Here is a 20,189-nt window from a genome sequence, read left to right as displayed (position 1 = left end):
ACTCTGTTGTGTGTGTACTCACTGAGTGGTAACTACTGAGAATCAAGCTCTTAATCTGCTGCTTCCAGAGAGGGGTAAGGGATAAAATGGGGTTTGGATATTGGAACCAGATCCAAAATGGATCCAACCCATATTGTAGGGTAGAATTGCACTTAAATAGTTAAATTAGCTTCCATTTAGTTTGTTTAGTTCTCAAGTGGTTGGCCATGACTGTGACTGCTTATCACAAAATTCTGAACTCAAGTTCACTGTCCTTTCGGATAAGTTTGTTTTGATAGGGGAGGACACTATCCAAGGGGCGACGGTGGCTGAGGAAAGCTGTGAAGAAGACAGAGACATAGGTTGTGGCCCAGAACCCCAGTGCTCCTGGACAGAGGTGGTCGAAGGCATGCAGATAAGAGGATCCGTCGAAGGATCACCGTGCTGCAGCATCACGATCACCAACACCGGCATCTGGAAGGTCGACTGCAGGGTCTTGGTTGATTTGTGGGGTGTTGGAAGCACAGAGGTGAAGGGTTTCGCAAGCATCCTTCTTTGAAGGAAGAGTGGGAAGATGCCGCAAGTGCCAGTCGACAGCACTGTCCTTTTCTTTCATTTGTTTTCCCTCTTTAATTTCATTCATGCAACACCTATGAGCTGGAGCAACTTGCTGCGTTCAAGGAGGAGGATAGACGCGCGCCTTTTGCTTTATACTAGTTTCTCAGTGTTTGCTCTCTCTTTTCTGAACTTTAGTGTGCATTTGCTTTGGCGTGTATTTTTTTTTCTTGTTTGCTTCGTGGATGATGAGCGGGTGCTCTCTCTCTACAGTGAGGGAGTTGAAGTTATTGAAGAAGGTTCAGATCTGCACTATCTAGGTCCATATATTGGTTTAGTTCAGAAATCAATTGGTCTAGGACTTTCCGGGAAAGAATTGAATTTTAAGCAAGTTCTTGTAAATGGAAACAACTAACAAAACGCAGATAAACATGTAGAAGAGTTTTGTAAAAATATAACTCCTATTGTTTCCAAGATAAGTGCCTTGGTTTAAGGAGATCTGATTATGATAAGAGATCTCTCTTTCTTTGTAATTAAGAGATCAACTCTTTGAAGGAAACTTCCACGCACGTTAATAGTTGAATGCGTGAAGGAGAAAAGCGTGGATGTAGGCTATTGCTGAGCCACTTAAAAATTGATAGCCTTGTGTGTATTTTTTATTAAAGTTTTTGTTTGAATCATGTGTGAGTCAGATATTTTTTTTTTCTGTGAGCTTGATCTCTCCTTTCATGGTATGGGAGCCAATGGCGTCTTCCTCATCGTTAAACTCAGATCTCATTCTCCCAACCAAGCTATTCAATAAAATATAATTGGATGCAAGTGGGTTTACAAAATCAAGAAGCATGCTGATGAAAACAAATCCCGTTTAGTGGCCAAAGATTATAGTCAACAAGAGGAGATAGACTATTTTGAGACCTATAGAATAGGAATGAAAAGTTGAAAACCTCTCTCCACTTCTACAGTTGCCAACGTCCAAATAAAGAAAAAAAACTCAAGGATCCAACTAAATAATGCAGTGTAGTAGGGGTTCTTCAATATATGATGATTACGAGACCCAATATCTCATACGTCATAAATAAGGCATGTCAATTTATGCACGATTCAAACAAAGTTCATTCATCCCTGGTAAAATACATCTTGAGATATCTTAAGAGAAGTGTCAATTTGGGTCTTCAAACTTGAAAATAATGAGTTGACTGGGCTAGGTGCCAGATGATCAAAGCTCTACAGATAAGTATCTGTCCTACCTCAAATCAAATCTAAATTGTTGCTAAATCTTGTACAAAAGCAGAGTATAAAGCATTAGCTGGAGGGGTCTCATAACTTTTGTGGTTGCAACATCTATTAAATGGACTTAGAATGCACTATGCAGAACTTCAAATCACCATGTGATAATCTTAGAGCCACATACTTATCAGCAGATCCCGTCTTTCATGCCAGAATACACCATATTGAAGTAGACTTTCATTTTATCAAAGAAAAATTAGCAAATTAATAGATAAAACTCAAATTTGTTTCTTCTCAAGAACAATTAGCAAATATTCTTATAACGCCCTTGTCAGGACTCGGGTTCAATTATCTAAGGAACAAGCTTAATCTAAAGGAGATTGGCTTGAGGGGGCATGTTGAACAACGTATTGAAGAAGGTCTAGATCCACACTATCCAGGTCCATATATTGGTCTAGTTCAAAAACCAACTGGTCCAGGACTTCTCATGAAAGAATTGAATTTTAAGCAAGTTCTAGTAAATGAAAACAACCAAGAAAACAAGGATAAATGTGTAGAAGAGTTTTGTAAAAATAGAACTCCTTCAAAGAAAAGTCTAAAATGTAAATCTTGTTTCCAAGATAAGTGCCCTGGTGTAAGGAGATATGATTCTAATAAGAGATCTCTCTTCCTTTGTAATTAAGAGATCAACTCTTTAAAGGAAACTCCAACTCGCGTTAATGGTTAAACGAGTGAAGGAGAAAAGCGTAAATGTAAGTTATTGCTGAACCACGTAAAAATCGATAGCCTTGTGTGTGTTTTTATTAAAGTTTTTTGTTTGAATCGTGTGTGAGTCGGATATCTCTTAGAGCTCGGTCTCTCCTTTCAAAGGGTATTTTTGTTTAATTTTCTCTTTCTTGTGTTCATGGTTGGGTATAGAATCCCTCTTTTTTTCAGGGGAGAGGTGGTTTCTCTTGTTTTACAATACCTCTTACCAGTTACCGCATAGCCGTTTGAATGCCTACTCTCTCTCTCTCTCTCTCTCTCTCTCTCTCTCTCTCTCTGAGATGAGAGGGTACATTTTTGCTTTGCTTATGACATGATCAAGAGCCAAGAAGGCTACAAGCGGTCCTTTTATTGTTATTGTGTGTTGGAGAACAAAGAGGGTGGAAGTGGAGGAAGACTAAGTGGTCCATGATTGTCTACTTATTAAACATAAACAAACTTGTCTTAGCACGTGCGGTGTACCCAGGTAACAAAAAGTGAGGTCACTCTTCGTATAACTTATCTGATGTATGTACTGATTTTGACATTGACAAGCCCTTTATTTTTGAAGAAATTGCATCCAATCGTTGTCATCGACTGTGACCTTGGTTGCATCCTGTACAATCAAATTGCAGAGGAAACCAGTGCAAAAAGAGAGTGTAAGTCTTGCTTGTGTTTTTCTACAATCATGTTGCACAATAGTCATTTACATACCCCTCTCATATGCTCGGTCACTCGCGTGCAGGAAGTCTTGCGTGATACCATGGTTGAAGTGATGTCTATTGTGGGCCAATGGTTCGTGTTTGAGGTATACAAAGGACATTATGCCATCAATTACCAGCCTCCACCAATACAGTGTCGCCCGGGAATATTACATTTCTGCTATAAATATGAATTGATCATAAAAAAATGATGGCTTACAAACTTCTTTTATGAATATATATATAAAGTTACACAAGTCCATAGGCATGTCTCTATACCTAAAGTGCCTGTGACTTGTAAGTGTATTCGTCATGGATAGTCTGATCCATCACACTCATTACTTGAATGCGTGTTTTCTGGCTAATTTCATGACAATTACATGCTTGTTTTCGGGTGGCATGACCATGTTTCGATTGTTTATGATGTAATCTTTGTTCAAAAACACATTTTTGATATGAACATTTTTGTTCGATATTCGAGCAGCAATTGTGTACAGAGGGGATCTACCATTAAGTAACATGACTTTCATCCACAATAAGAGGGTAAACGATCGAAGCATGTTATATGTTCCCCCCCCCTGAACAGGGGGGTTAGCTACATCTCATGTTCGGGGTTCCAAAGAGCACCACGTATGTAAGTATGTGTGTCTCGTATCCCATGTTTGTCAGTATTAATTAGCGTTGGAGTTTGATGCGATTGCAAAGACTTAAGTACCCTCTCATTCATTGGTGTAAAAAAAAATGACGATTCTTGAAAAGGAGTGGTTGTAAAGACTTAAGTGCTCCGAAGATGATTATTTAAGACCCAGTCTCTGCACTGCAGGATTATCCGAGAAAGAAATCTCCCCTGGAGGAGGCCATGAACATCAACCCTCTCACTCTCTCTCTCTCTCCATTTTCTTTCTGCTTCTGTGCACATCCAGCAGAAGATCCTACATTGCTCCATCAAGCACCGACTGACCTGCACATTGACTGTTGTGGAGTCTGATTCAGAGTTTTTACCCTTATAGGAGGAGGGTTTGGGGACTCCTGCCAGCGTGGGTAGCATCATTCAACTAAATGAGTTATAGATCCTGATTTAGAGTTTTTACCCTTACAAGAAGGGGGTCTGAGGGCTCCTCCCAGCGTGGGTAGCATCATTCAACTTGATGAGTTATGGAGCTTGATTCACAATTTTTGCCCTTATAGGAGGAGGGTTTAGGGGCTCCTCCCAACGTGGATAGCATCATTCAACTTGAAGAGTTGTGGAGTCTGATTCAGAGTTTTTACCCTTATAGGAGGAGGGTTTGGGGGATCCTCCCAGCGTGGGTAGCATCATTCAACTAAATGAGTTGTAGATCCTGATTCGGAGTTTTTACCCTTACAGGAGAGGGGTCTGGGGGCTCCTCCCAGCGTGGGTAGCATCGTTCAACTTGATTCATTGTGGAGCCTGATTTAGAGTTTTTGCCCTTACAGGAGGAAGGTTTGGGGGCTCCTCCCGGCACGGATCCTGGGTGTCGTGGTCAAAAAATGCACAGGGTGTCGTGGTGAGAAAGACATATCTTTGTTTCAAGCAAGATTGGAAGAAATCAATGGAAAATCCAACAAGGAGCATGCCAGAATCAAGATGTGGATGTCAAGCGAGAATGGTGTTGTGCAACTCAAATAACACAGAATAATAAGGGTCTGGTTTTTAGTTAAAATGGAGAATGAAATGACAATAGAAATCGTTGAAAAATTACAGGAATAAACTAGACTCAATAACGAAGACGCCATTTTTTACGGATTTGAAATATGACCTCCGATTAGGCAGATATGACCCTGACAATTTGGTCCTAATTCGGGTAGCGGTTTACAGTCATTTGCTTACTGAATAACACTACAATCGCTATAGTGATTTGCGGAAGATACTACAAATCACTATAGTAAGATCCAACAACATTATAAATCGCTTTGGGATCGTTGGAGACCCAAAAATACTATAAATCGCTATAGTGATTTGCAGAAGACACTACAAATCGCTGTTGAAAAGTCGGATAACACTATAAATCGCTGTTGAAAAGTCGGATAACACTATAAATCGCTATAGTGATTTGCGAAAGACACTACAAATCGTTGTTAAAAAGCTGGATAACACTATAAATCGTTGTGGGGCTCGTTGGAGACCCCAAAACACTATAAATCGCTATAGTGATTTGCGAAAGACACTACAAATCGCTGATGAAAAGCTGGATAACACTATAAATCGTTGTGGGGTTCGTTGGAGACCCCAAAACACTATAAATCGCTATAGTGATTTGCGGAAGACACTACAAATCGTTGTTGAAAAGCCGGATAACACTATAAATCGCTATAGTGATTTGCGGAAGACACTACAAATCGCTGTTGAAAAGCCGGATAACACTATAAATCGTTGTGGGACTCGTTGGAGACCCAAAAACACTACAAATCGCTATAGAAAATCCCGATAATACTACAAATCGTTGTTGGAAGACCCCAAAGAAATTTGGTCTGGAGAGCGCTGCCCCCCCGAGCCCCCCGTCAAGGGCGGCCCCCTGGACCCCCCCGCCTGCTGATCGCGCAGTAGGATCCGCGCTGGGGGGAGCCCCCGGACCCCCCTCCTGTAAGGGCAAAAACTCTAAATCGGGCTCCACAACTCATTAAGTTGAATGATGTTACCCACGCTGGGAGGAGCCCCCAAACCCCCTCCTGTAAGGGCAAAAACTATGAATCAGGCTCCACAACTCATCAAGTTGAACGATGCTACAGTCAGTGTGCAGGCCAGTCGGTGTTTGATTGAGCAATGTAGGATCTTCTGTTGGATGTGCACAGAAGTAGAGAGAGAAGAGAGAGAGTGTAAGAGGGTTGATGTTCATGGCCTTCTCCAGGGAGAACTCTTTGCCTCCCTTGATTTCTTCTCTAGAGAGAGAGAGAGGGTTTTACAGTGTTTTACAGAGAAAGAAGAAGAAGACTTTGCAGAGTCAACATCATCCTCGACTTTTTGGATGGAGGACATGTTTGTCATTTTTTTGAACTGTTTGTTTTTTCTTTTTTGAATGAAGAGCATTTTTGTCATTTCCTCAAACCATCGCTTTATGAGAAGAATAGCAAGAAAGGGTACTTAAGTCTTTGCAACAACACCAGAGTCTGATGCAAAGTTATGTCAACATACACGGGAATACGAGCCCCATGTGCATAAATACGTGGCGCTCATTCATCCCCCCGAACACAGACGTGGGATTCAGTGAATCATCGGGGGCGAACATACACCACCCTCTCGTAAACGATTAACACAACTCCCTCCCCACTTTCCCTGTTAAATCTTTTTCTAGGGAGAGGGGCTTTTGATTGGGCACTCATTGTCTCATTACAGTTTCTAGGGAGGGGATGTGTCTTACATGTTTTCGTCTCTCTCTCTCTCTCTCTCTCTCTCTCTCTCTCTCTCTCTCTCTCTCTTCGTACTTTGGTGCAGTGCACCAGAACATTACTATTTGCAACAATTTCAGAAGCCAATAACAAACAACAACAACAACAACTACAACTACGCCTTCATCCCAAAACAATTGGGGTCGGCGATAAGAACCAAAAAAGAAATTCATTTTGGGTCTTCCACATGAATCATTTTCCTCCACTCATTTCTATCCAATGTCATGTCCTCAGTGAGGTTCAAAGCATTCATATCCTTTCCTATCATCTCCATCCAAGTCTTTCTAGGCCTACCCCGACCTCTTTTAACTAATATATTTTCCCATTTCTCCATCCTTCTAACTGGATCATCATTAGGCATTCACCGAATATGTTCAAACCACCGTAAACGATTCTCTCTCATCTTATTTTCAATCGGTGAAACGTCTACCTTCTTACGTATCTCCTCATTCTGAATCTTATCTTTTATTGTATTTCCACACATCCATCTAAACATCCGCATCTCAGCTACACTCATTTTTTGAATATGATGTCTCTTGGCAGCCCAGCATTCCATACCATATAGTAAAGCGGGCTTAATAGTCGTCCTATAAAACTTTTCCTTCAACCGCAATGGCATTCTACGATCGCACAACACTCCAGTTGCACTTTTCCATTTCATCCACCCAACCTTTATCCTATGATTTACATCTCCATCAATTTCTTTGTACTTTTGAATAATGGATCCCAAATATTTGAAATAATCATCCACCGGTATTTCTTGCTCACCAAGCTTAACTACACTCCCATCACTACTTCGTTGCTTACTAAACCGACATTCCATATATTCAGTCTTACTCTTAATCAACTTAAAATCTCTAGCTTCCAATGTCTGTCTCCATAATTCTAACTTAACATTAACCCCAGCTCTAGACTCATCAATCAAAACAATATCATCAGCAAACAACATACAACACGGTACATTTTCTTGAATTGATCTCGTAAGCTCATCTATCACTATAGCAAATAGGAAAGAGCTTAAAGTAGATCCTTGATGTAACCCAACTGTTATCGGAAAATTAGTTGTCACCCTTACACAAGTACGGACATTACGGACATTGGTTACTACTCCTTCATACATATCTTTAATTATACTAATGTACTTGAGAGAAACGCATTTCTTTATCATTGTCCACCAGAGAACGTCCCTAGGTACTCTATCGTATGCCTTCTCCAAATCAATAAAAACCATGTGCAAATCTTTGTTCCTCTCTCTGTATATTTCAATAAGTTGCCTAAGAAGATGTATAGGTTCCATAGTTAATCTTCCAGGCATAAAACCAAATTGATTCTCCGATATCATGACAACCTTCCTCAACCTAGACTCAATCACCCTCTCACAAAGTTTCATAGTATGACTCATGAGTTTTATACCACGATAGTTTGTGCAATCTTGTATATCACTCTTATTCTTATATAGAGGCACCAAAGTACTCTTCATCCACTCATTAAGCATCTTATTTGTCCGCCAAATCTTGTTAAAAAGATTTGTCAATCATTCTAAACCTTTCTCTCCCAAGCATTTTCAAGCCTTGACAGGTATACCATCAGGGCCAACTGCCCTTCTTGATTTCATTTTCTTCAAAGCCTCTGCAATCTCTTTCATTTGAATCTTACGCATAAAGTCATGATTTATCTCATGAAAATGAATGGAGAAGTCTCCAAGATCTTGAGCATGACTTTCATTAAATAGCTTATCAAAATAATCTTTTCATCTCCTTAATAAAGTATCACAATTTTGTCTTAAAAAATTATCATAATATTCTTAAAAAATCACCTACTTTTTCATATATGTATACATTTTGTAAGTCTTATAAGGCAATATTTTCTCTCATATTTTTGTAAGAAATTTTTTTTTAGTTCAACTCAAGATTTTCCCTCACAAGAGAGATCTGGATAATGATAATTCATGACACTTATGAAGGCAAAGCAGTAATCCTAGTGTGTAAAAGACCCCCTTAGAAAAAAATGTAATATTTTTTTTTTCAGCTCTGACCCGTCAAATGTGATCCATATTTAATAGAAACTGCCCTTTGGGTCATGCTTTCCTAACATGTCAGAATTCACGGTGGTTGAAAAAATCAACCGCCTACAGTATAAAAAAATTGTCAAATCTCAAAAAGTATTTTTACATCAAAACTATGATTCAGAAGTCAATTCCTACTACTATTTTGAACATACCGAACACATCCATGACGTCAGAATTAGTCAAAACATCCTCCCTTATGAGTTCCAACTAAAGAGTCCTTAACCCACAAGGGTAGCAAATGATAGCCCTCGAACTTTACATCACAAGAAATTAATAGTTTAGGCAGTCCAACCATGGTATATAGAAACACAGCGTCAGCTCATGTCCTCAGAAGGAACGGTCGCTTGTTTGTTTTGCATGTGGTTAAATAAGCATTTCATTGATACCAAAACTAAACCGACAAGACGGTAAAGAAACCCCCACACAGCAACAGTACTGTAACAAGTAATCCACAGACATTAACCCAACACCAACTCATAATAGTTCCAAAAAATATCATAGGCAAAATTTGAAATGGTTCAATACCACCTAAAAGTCTATGGATACAAAAACCAAAACTGGTTGAACTAACTAGGTTTCCTCATATTGTGACCGGCACGAATCACTTCATCAACAAGCAGCAATTGAGAAACAATAACAGGCCTGTTGCCAAAAGAAATAAAGGATTTTCATGTAAGATGAGAACACATTTTAAAAACTTGACATTATAGCTTTATTTAGATTGAACTCAGAATTGCATACCCAGAATTAATGATTTGCCGCTTCACAGAATAATTGTCAAAAATGCCCTCCATTTGGGGGTCTATGGGCTCACCAGTGTGATGGCTCAAACCCACAACATTCCCCTTGTCATGCTCAGTCTACATCAACACCAAAAAACAAACAAACTTTAGGCAGAAGGATACCATATAAAAGCAAATAGGGAAATTGGGAAGCATATTTAAATCAGATAAACAGTAATAACAACAATAACCTGAAGACCAATGAGAACATCCTGTGTATCAAGACCAGAGTTTTCTGCCAAAGTCTTGGGAATAACTAGCAGGGCATCCGCAAAGGCTTCCACCCCAAGCTGGGCACGCTGAGGAAATAAGCCAAAAGAGGAACTTTGCAATCAACAGAAAGCATTTGTGGATAACACATAATAAAAGCTTTCTAGTTTTTTTCAACAAAGCTTTTTTTTTTGACAAAGAAAGGTATTCATAGTTTCTGACATGTAATGCATGCAAGAAGAACTATTACCCCTTGGACGGTTTTCTTCACGTTATTGACAAGGTGCTGTCTAGCTGCAACTTCAAACGCACCTGCACCCTGCATTATGCAATAAAATTTGAAGCTTCCTTCCATCAGTCGCCCATCCATATTCTCATGAATCAACTAACCAGTACTATTTTTCGAATCATGAAGAGGTTTACACTTCGGGAGCAAGCAAAAACAGCAGGTTCAATTTAATTCATCATGAAACCAAAACCATGCAGGACATAAAACAAACTGATGAAATTTTTGTGCAATAGAAGAAACACAAGGCCTAAGCTGATACAGAATGCAGGAAAATGCCGACACGGAGGACTTCATTAAAAAAGGAGTGATCTGCAACACAATGTTCCCTTTGGATTTCTATAAAAGAAAAATATAAAAATAGACCAACAAGCCCATCTTTAACAAGCTGGCATTAAATTAAACAACCCAATACTGCAAGGTTCAATCTCAGGTCTTGAAGCTCTTGTAATTTTCATAAAAATCTTTCATCAGAATAAGGTAGACCAACAGTATGATGGAGATGATGATCCAAGATCAGGCATTCAAACGGCTACAATATCAATCAACCAGCAAAACACAAGATCAACTCATGAAAGGTATACATAAGAATCCTTGTAGATTTAGTCAGCAGCACAAGTAGATACTTACCAGTATTAGTGCTTCATCCTCAATTGTATTTTTGACAGCCCTCAAACCATCACGAACAGCATCCTTTATCTGAGCAATGGTATGATCATTTGGACCTTTAAGAACAACAACAACAAAATTAATATTGCAACATCAACATTTTTCCATAGGTAGAAAATACAAGGATGCTTGTAAACTATGTCTATGCAGGGACCATAATCAAAAAACAAAATAAAACAAAATCTGCTCATAAACCACGCAATGCTTTGTTTAGGGAGAAGAACACAAAGCAGCACCTTTTATTAATATTGTACATGAGTGAGGATTCTTCACATTTTCAACAAATGTATATTTCTCCTCTCCAAGAACATGCTCATAAACCAATCCAGCCCATCCAAGACACTCAGGAGTCAATTCTTCCACAGAATTCACAGCCTCACCTCCACAAGCGAGAACAAGTCTTTCCATATTTCTCCTCTTTGCTCTTCGCAGAGCAATAATCTACAGCAAAAAGAGTAGTTAATAAGACCTAGTTGCTACATTCAGAGAAGAACATGGATGAGGACAATTCAGTCCTTCCAGTAGCACTAAGTAATATCATGCAATCAGTGCAACAAATAGGAAACAATTGTAGATATCTACCAAAACTACAGGATAACCAACAGCCTTTCAAGATATTTTATCTATGATTTTTGTTAACTAGCATCCAGGCTTTCAAAATTTAGGCTCGGTTTGGATGCCAATGCTAAAGTGGAGATAATGGATGATAGGACTGGAGGTCAAAATGGGTGATGGGAGTGAGAGTTGTCAACCACATCCTTTTGATGATATAGTAGAAATGGGGAGATGAGAGGCCATCTGCACCCTCATCTCCCAAATCTGGGTTATCAAACAGCAGGAGATAGGGGATCCAGTGAATCCCTCCCATCAACATCTCAAATATGGCTCCCAAGCAGAGCCTTGATGTTGTCTACAAAGTAACATAAAAGTTGATCTGTTTGACCATTTCTAGACATCACATATCTTATAAATGTAGTGGCCTAATTTATGAGTGTACCAAGATCAGCTCATATGGCAGCCATGTTAATAAGGACCATTCACTATGTTAAGAGTAATATGCATCCTTGTACTTGTCATCATCATCTTCATTACAACTGAGAGCATATCATGACTCTGACTTCAGATGATCCATTAGAGATCAGCATTCAACCACAGACTTTGAATCTTTCATGGTGAATCTTTGATTATGGAAGAGTTGCAATGTTTATAACTGAAGCTAAATATAGGTTGATGCCACAAACTGTAATGAAACATTGGATACTTGAGGACATCGGTGTTAAGTTGGAAGAAGGCACTCTACTTCATTATAACAATCAAAGTGCTATACATATTGCCTACAATCCAGAATTTCATCAGCATCCAAGCACATTGAGATAACTTGTCACTTCATATGACAAACATATTTGGATGGAGTCATCTCTTTGCCTTATGTGAGATCCTAGACCTTAATGTAGATTGAGTCACCTCTTGCATCATTCCGAGTTTGAGGGAGAGTTTGAAAGCCTGTATTGTATTCAAGAGTAGTGTTGTTGGTATCCAATGTTATTAAAAACGTGCCTCAAGGAGCAAAAAAGCGTGCCTTGCCTCAAGGCGAGGGGCTTTATGCCTTGAGGCGCACGTACAAAGCGCAAAAGCCCCGAGGTGTGTGCCTCATACGCCTTGAGGCGCACGCCTCACACTGAGGCGTACACGCCTTAAACTTTCATAGTCAAATGAGGGTCAAAGCCCTCATTTGACCACAAAATAGGGTTTTTTTAAGCATGGCTTAAAAAGCCCACGTTCCTCCTTCACGCACGCTGTCCTTCTCCTCTCCCACTCGCTCTCCCTCTCCTCTCCCACTCGCTGTCCCTCTCTTCACGCTCCTCCTTCGCCACCGTCACCCACGTCGCCTCCACTTCCACGCTGCGCCGGCTCGCTCTCGCTCTCCCTCTCTTGGAGGTCAGGTATGCTCTCTTCCCTTTCGTTCTCTCTTCTCTCTCCGCACTGTATGCATGATTGGATTAGGATCCAAAACAAGGTTGCTAAACATGGAAGTAAAATAAAAAAGTGATGCTAGGAGTGGAAATGATATGTTTACAAGTTCACATGGAATGAAAAAGCAAGAAGTGGCTACAAAACATTGAAAAGGTGAAATAAAACAATCATTTAAATGCTCGAATAATGAGAGTTAAAGTTGTGTTGTACCATATGATATTGATGTTATCTCAATTTCGTCCAATTTGATTATAATAAGTTAATTGTGATGTATTCATGTGCAAACAACAATTGATTGATTATGTAAATGTATTGTTTTAGTGACTATTCATTTTTTCATATTGAACTTACTTTTTCTCTTGATAACAGAAACTTTCAACTTCTGAAATGGCTTCTAAGAAAAATGAACTCAACCAATGTAAGTTGCTGGTTAAAATTTGTTTTTGTTTTTTGCTCAATCAAGTTGATTCTACCCTAAATTGATTCATTTATATGTTTTATAAAAATATAAAAAGCTAATCTTTGTAATGGTCTGATTAAAAAACAATATGATTCCATTCAATTTGGACAGATATTATCTTTTTTAACAATTCACTTAGTGAACCGATTTTTAACAACACTGATTCCAAGTAACAAAAGAAACAAGTTTTGAAAATCTCGTGTGTGTGTGTGTGTGTGAGAGAGAGAGAGAGGGAGGAATGTCAACACTTGGGATTTGGATTGGATATTTGACTGAATATAAGTCCACAATCTCGTGTGTGTTTTATTTCTTGTTGGTTGTTGCTTCATCAATAAATCATTTTTTATTTATTTATAATTTTAGATATTTTTGTATAGTTTTTTAAAGTTAATTTTTTTTTTTGAGGCTTACGCTTTACGCCTTGAGGCTTACGCTTTACGCCTCGAGGCTTACACGCCTCGCTTCAGATTTTGGTGGAGCGCCTCGCTACGCCTCAATGCTTTTCACAACACTGTTGGTACCGTATTGTACGATATGTATCATTACTATCAATACATACTCGTATCACGATATAAGTGTCTATCGCGTGTATCGTACCATATGGTACGATACACCCTTGGCACAATTTTAGAAGACTCAAAAGTTACTTTTTAGATTTTAAGCTTTAAAGGCCACCTTAAGAGTGATTTCCCCATTTGCGTACAGGTCATTAGAGGGGAACCCACACACCGTAAGAGGCTTGAGAGCATTGTGGGGCTCGATTCTTGTGCAAGAGTGAGGGTTTTTATGGTTTTCTCGCGTAAGAGTGCATTCTCACACATTGACACCCCTAAACCAAAGGCCCATTAACAAAATCGCTTCACAAACTAGATGGAGAAGTGAAGAAATATGACTAGGACAGCATACCAAATTCAAAACTACTGCAATTGCACAACTAGCAGAACTAAGAAGTTGATTTTACTCTTCTAGATATAACAGCAGCAAAAACAACTGTCAGACATGAATTTATCCAAAACAAACCAGACACATGAACACAAGGTACTTGCAGTATTATTGGTAACAGCAAAAGCAGACCAGACAATCATTCTGTAAGAGAGAGAGAGATAAAAAGTACAAAGAAAATCATTATTTACCCCTGCTCTTGCAAGCAGATCTAGTGAGGGGGGGTCAATTCCCTTCTGGTTGATCACGATAAAATTGTTATCATTTCCAGAACAGAGCTGCAAATGAATCAGATGCAGTTTTAGTCTAGAAAATCTCTTTTGGTAACTGATAAGAATAGTGATACCAACGAATGAAGTAAACCCTGATATTAATGAACTAAGAAGCACCTTATTCTTGAGGTCAATGATCTTTTTGACTTTCTCATCCACTCGCTGCCTTTCAGCAGCAACCATCTTTTCCCTCTGATCTGCGCTTGAGTAAAAAAACCCAGCATTTATTTCACTGTTGCAAAAAATTCCAGTCAGTTAATACTTCTAAAACTATTCAAAAGAACAAAAGTCCAGTACTACTAAATGAAACAAAGTCCATCAATTGAAAAGTCACAGTTTGGATAGGTTAGGGTCTCAATGGACTATCTTACAGGTTTCTCAAATCAAAATTAGGAAGAGCAACTATTTAGCTTCCAAAAGTAGTTTACAACCCTTTCAGGTAATTTGAAATAAAAAACACAGTGCATAATCTTGCATGCTGAATCATTAAAGTAACCAAACAGGAAAACTGACAGGAAATTTTAGTTCTTCCTGAACGATTTTAAATAACTACTGCAATACCAACAGATACCTAGAAGCAAAAGATGGAAATAGTGAAAATTATTTATAATTACCTCTTTTCATACTCCAAGGATACATTACAGGTAAGTATATAGCAGTTTTCTGCACGTCTTTTCATATCTGGATGTCTAGATCCATGATCAAGAACAAGACCTTCAACCTACAAGAACAGTGACACGTGCATCTAAAATAAATGGAGTCACAACAAAAGGATCCACTCAAATACAGGGGGAGGGGAACAGCCATAGATCTTGTAAATCTAATACAATGTTCAATAAGGCATTCAGACTGAGATTATACGAATCATAAATCAGGCAGCACAGAACTCATACTGCTGAAGAAACTGAAGTTTATTCACATTATATAGAAAATACTATTCATAGTCAAGACTCAATAATGACCAAATATTGTGAGTTTGAGAAATCTAAATACAGAACAGAAAACAAGAATGACAGAATCAAAGCCCTAGAACAAAGAGCTAACCACATTCACAGTTAAAACCAAAAAGAAAATAAAAAGAACAAAGCTTATACTGCCTTATTATGTTTAATTTAAATGAAAAACCATGCTGCTTATTCATAATATTGAATAATTAGTACAGAAATGTGCAACGAAACAGTGAGAAAATGGGATAAATACGTACCAGACGAGTGTCTGCATCAAACTTATGACGCATGTGCATGATCTCCACCATAAACAGGTCTATAGGTTCATCAGGTTTACGAATACACAGAACCTATTGACAAGAAAAGGAAAACAAAGGACTGCTCCATTATGCATGACAAATAAACATTAATAAGGTATATTTCCGCATAACAATAACCATTAAACAAAGTGCACTATATGATACATAGTGAATAACTCATACAGGTTGTACCAAAAAATATCAATATTCTCAAAAATCTTTATAAATCAAACTTGTGAAACAAAAATGACAGCTGGAGTTTATTTGAAAAGAAAACAGACACTAAAGGATAAGAATGGCATAAGAACATTTCACACTAACTTAAGAAAAATGCTGAACCTAATTAGTCAGAAGCTTCATATCACATTACATTTTTCAACTAGGAGGATTTAAGAACAACATCAACCTGCATTACTTCAACCATATGAGGCCGACATTTTTAAGGTTGTAAAAATAATGGGGAAAAACTATCTCATTTTGTAATCCATTTTCAAATCCCCTGTCGGCAATCTATTGCTTCGAAGGCCCAAAAATACAAAAAAATTATTAGGCAAAATTGAAATCTCTTCTTTGCAATATGGAAAGCATTTTGCAAGCAGAAAGCATTATAGATAGATAAATACTATAAGCACTAGACTCTCACACCAGATAATAGATACATACCGCATTAACAACTATCTCAGTCAACTTATCCGCCAATGCCTCGTACAGCTAAAAAACAAGACAGAAGACAGTTAAGCTGGCGAAGACAAATATGGTGCCGCAAAAATCTCAAAATAAGCACAGTTTCTATCAAATGGTCATAAGATAGTTGAAGAGAACATGAAATGCATACCTTTGTCCTAACAGTTGTCCTAGCTACCATTTTCAGCATCTCTATATCAGGATCAGCACCCATGACAACCGGAGTCTTGAATTTTTCCAGAAACTCAAGGGTTGCTCTTTTGGCAATCTCAAATCCATCAACTAGTACACGTGGATGCATACCTGAGCTTGATAAAATTGTAAACATTTAATGGGATTACTGAATCTTATTTTAGCAACTTATAACTGAAAGTAAACTTCACTCATACATGCATCATCTGAGTACACGAAACTGAATACTGAATCCTGCACACGCACACACACACACACACACACACACACACATATATATAAAATTGGAAAAAAGGCACAAAAATTGAAAAAAACTATGTGCAAATATGCATGCATAAGTGTACACAAACATGTGAAAGCATGCATGAGATCTAATCTTCCACCTCTTGAGTCAAGTTAGAACTGATCAATTGAAGCATTCTACCGATAGAACTGCATATATGCACATATAATTGCATGCTTGTTTGCACAGGGAACTCATAAGAGAGGCCTAGTTGTTTAGAACATGTTAGGAAACTTTTGGATCTTGCGGTCAATAATTTCCTAGTTCAAAGCAACAGTATGGTTGCACTATCTATATTTTGTAAAGTTTTCTTTGTGAGGGTGGGATGGAAGGTTGTGCCTGTTTGGTGCTCATGGGAGGGATTTGAAATGGGAAGTAAGACTTCATGGGATCACCAGATAATTAGCCAGGTCTGGAATAAAAGGATGCCACCTCTAGCCTAGTACGTCCTCCTGAATCTTCACATCAGTTGGAAACCTTCACGTCTTGCAATAGATAAGGTGGTGGTTGCCACATCCTTGCTGCCATCCCCTAAAGAGGCCAATGTGCTTGTGCTATTTAATCAGTACTGATGATAGAGAGTACAAGTTATCTACAAGAACATGATGTAGCCTATGCTACATAAAGGAACGTTCATGTGTTCTATATGAAGTCGTTTCCTGATAAATATAGAGCAAGAAAACAATTTAGAATTAACGTCACGTAAGGCTTGAGGGAAGTTATATCATCTACCACATATCAAATAAAAAGTTGCATTAACAAAAGGCACCAAACACTATCTGGCAATCAGACTTGTAGAAGATGAAAAATGTGGCCCTTTCTAATCAACAAATTGATGCAAACAAAAGCTTACAGTGTGCCAATGTCTTGAAATAGCCTGGAAAATTTTCAAAACATGGTGCTATACGGACAGTGTTACTAACCATCATCAATATAACGCTCTGATTGCTTCATGAGCTCGCCAATAAAGAGCACTGTGGAGGTCGTGCCATCTCCACTTATATCATCTTGGGCAACTGCTGTCCTTGCTATCATAATAGCAGTTGGATTTTGAATTTGCTAACAGAGAGAAAACAGAGTGCATTAGAACAATAAAAAAACAGACACCATGAACTGCAACAACAAACAACATTGATATTATAAGCTAACTGGGGTGAATATCATCATGAATTACATGAAGAAAGGAAGATTGCTGCAAATACTTTTACAAATATAGCGGGATTTGTGCCATTGGTTCTGCCCCTACATGTTGTACAACGTATACTACCACAAATATGGGCAAGAAGACAGTGAAGCCTTTTCGAAACGCACACCATCATGATGTAAACAACACACAGTAAACTGAGCCAAGCAAGAGTTCATGCCCAAGACGACACTACAGCCAATGAAGATAAACATAGCACAAGATCGAATGCTACAACTTCCAAAACAATGCAGATACATCATCTAGCTTCTATAAACCAAAAATAAATAAATTGTGAAATTTTCACATTTTCGCTAGAGCCCACAAAATGTTGCATCGACCAAAAGCGCATACAGCAACACCCAACAGCAGGAATCCCACTAGGGCAGAAACCAAAATCACAGCCCTCACTGTTACTGCCTCGCGATATACCCAAACAAAGACCTAAAAACTAGGAACCCTAACCCTAATTTTCCACATATGAAACCGCTATCAAAGACCGACCTCAATCATTTCAAAACTCCGCGCTAAATCGACGCGAAACGAATAAGCGGTTCGCGCATTTTACCGAAAGATCAAAGAGTCGAAACGCAAGAAAACGAAAAAAAAAAGAAAGTTGTTGAGAGGGAGAATGAACCATCTCCTTGAGGAGGGTGTTGCCGTCCTTGGTGAGCTTGATGTCCCCGGCGCCACCCACGAGCCTGAAACCAACACCAAACCGTAAGAAAAGAAAAACCTCAGTAACAGAAGCATCAGCAACAACAAAACGAGAGGTAGAAGGAGAGACATCTTGATAGTGCCTTTGGGGCCAAGGTTGGTCTTGAGGACGTCCTGCAGCCCCTTCGCTGCGCTTATGTTCATGTGCAGAGCCGCATTCTTGTTCAGCACCTCCGCGTTCGGATACAGCACCCGCAGCGACATCTTCCCTTCGCTGCTGCTCTTCTTCTTATTCTTCCCTTTGAAGTTGGGGGTTTGGTTTATATACCTTACAGGAGACTTTAAACCCCACTCTAGAAGGCCGGCCTATCCAACGGCTGGTGATAGCCGATCGACGTGATCCGACGGTACCTGGCTACCAGCAACACAGAACCGAGCATGACACAAATCGTGTCATGAAAGTAGGTTGCGCGTATAAGTCAAGGCAAAAAAAAAATGTTCCGAGCTCCGCTTTGCGTTTGCGTGTACTGTCGAGGACATAGAGGAAATTATGTGAAAAAAGGGCAAATTGTTGGGAAAATATGAATGTAATCTTACAGGTGGCGATGACAGAAAGAGAACTTTTTGTTTTTGGGCTTCTCGAGGTTTGAAAATCGTGTTCCTTTAGCGCATAGACTCTGGTTTCGGAATTCGGAGACGAGGTTGCAAACGGGTCGGATATGTATCAGGTTCTGCTTGACCCGGCGTGGTATCAGTTTTTATAAAACTCAAGTTCACCTTCGGATCTGGATCTAGACCTGGATTTGACTGAGATCTGTAAATAGTTTCAAATATTGATCTGATTTGAATCGTGAAGATAATATATAGATCCACTGAAAGTGTATTTTTACAAATTTACATATTTCGAGTAAACATGAACAAAATTATAATGAGCATGCTAAGTTGTAGATTTCTATCCTAGTGCTTCTGCAATTTTCTATCGTATTTTTTGCTTAAAATATGTGTTTATCATCAGAAAGCTAAACCCAACTTTGCATTTGATGGATTTCACATATACCTGCTCATAGTATCAAAATTTTCATACAAATGCCCATAGTTTATTGAATTCCAATCGATTGACACTGTAGTTAGGAATGTGAACGGTTCAGATTCGGATTGGATGTGGCCAATATCATATTTGACTAATCTGATGTTGGCTAAATGGATTCAAATTTGAATTGTGAAAACATCAAAACAGATCTTTTTTTTTTACATGTAAATGGATTCAGATATCCGTAAAATTCATATATTTGTTAGATTCGGTTGCAAAAAATAAAAATCATATCTGCATCCAATTATAATTGGATATAGTTTTGGCTTACCAAATGCAACTAAACCGAATCAAATTTGGTAGGATATTGGATAAAATCCGATTCATTGACATTCCTAACTGTAGTTATTCTTCATCCATTTCATAGACAAAAAAACTATTAAACCTAGCATTGGACCAGATTTGGATCCCATATCCAACCTAATCCGAATCTGACTAGTCAGATTCAGTAAAGCAAATCAAATCAGATTTTGATTCAGTTTCCGGTTTTGCATCTGAAATCAATGGATATTCAAATCTGATGGATATCCAAATCTGAATATACGTAAAAGTCCAGATTCGGTAGCACCCTTTTCCATTG

General features: G+C 38.6%; 1 protein-coding gene across 1 annotated transcript; it reads right to left on the bottom strand.

The window, feature by feature from the left end:
• Nucleotides 1–9,026: 9,026 nt before the first annotated feature.
• LOC149827429 (T-complex protein 1 subunit zeta 1-like) lies at nucleotides 9,027–18,828 on the bottom strand. The gene is made up of 15 exons (XM_090019361.1): nucleotides 18,650–18,828; nucleotides 18,500–18,563; nucleotides 17,603–17,738; nucleotides 16,356–16,507; nucleotides 16,184–16,231; nucleotides 15,479–15,571; nucleotides 14,889–14,995; nucleotides 14,392–14,506; nucleotides 14,194–14,280; nucleotides 10,863–11,067; nucleotides 10,588–10,682; nucleotides 9,922–9,990; nucleotides 9,653–9,760; nucleotides 9,421–9,539; nucleotides 9,027–9,321 (listed from the first exon to the last, which is right to left on the bottom strand). The coding sequence occupies exons 1-15, from the start codon at nucleotides 18,781–18,783 to the stop codon at nucleotides 9,246–9,248; spliced, it is 1,608 nt and encodes a 535-aa protein (XP_089875487.1). The 5' UTR covers nucleotides 18,784–18,828; the 3' UTR covers nucleotides 9,027–9,245.
• Nucleotides 18,829–20,189: the final 1,361 nt, after the last annotated feature.

This window comes from Nuphar pumila, chromosome 10 (genome assembly GCF_984573655.1).
Source record: "Nuphar pumila chromosome 10, dmNupPumi1.hap1.1, whole genome shotgun sequence".
NCBI classification, from domain to species: domain Eukaryota; kingdom Viridiplantae; phylum Streptophyta; class Magnoliopsida; order Nymphaeales; family Nymphaeaceae; genus Nuphar; species Nuphar pumila.
This window is presented reverse-complemented; position numbering and strand designations above follow the sequence as displayed.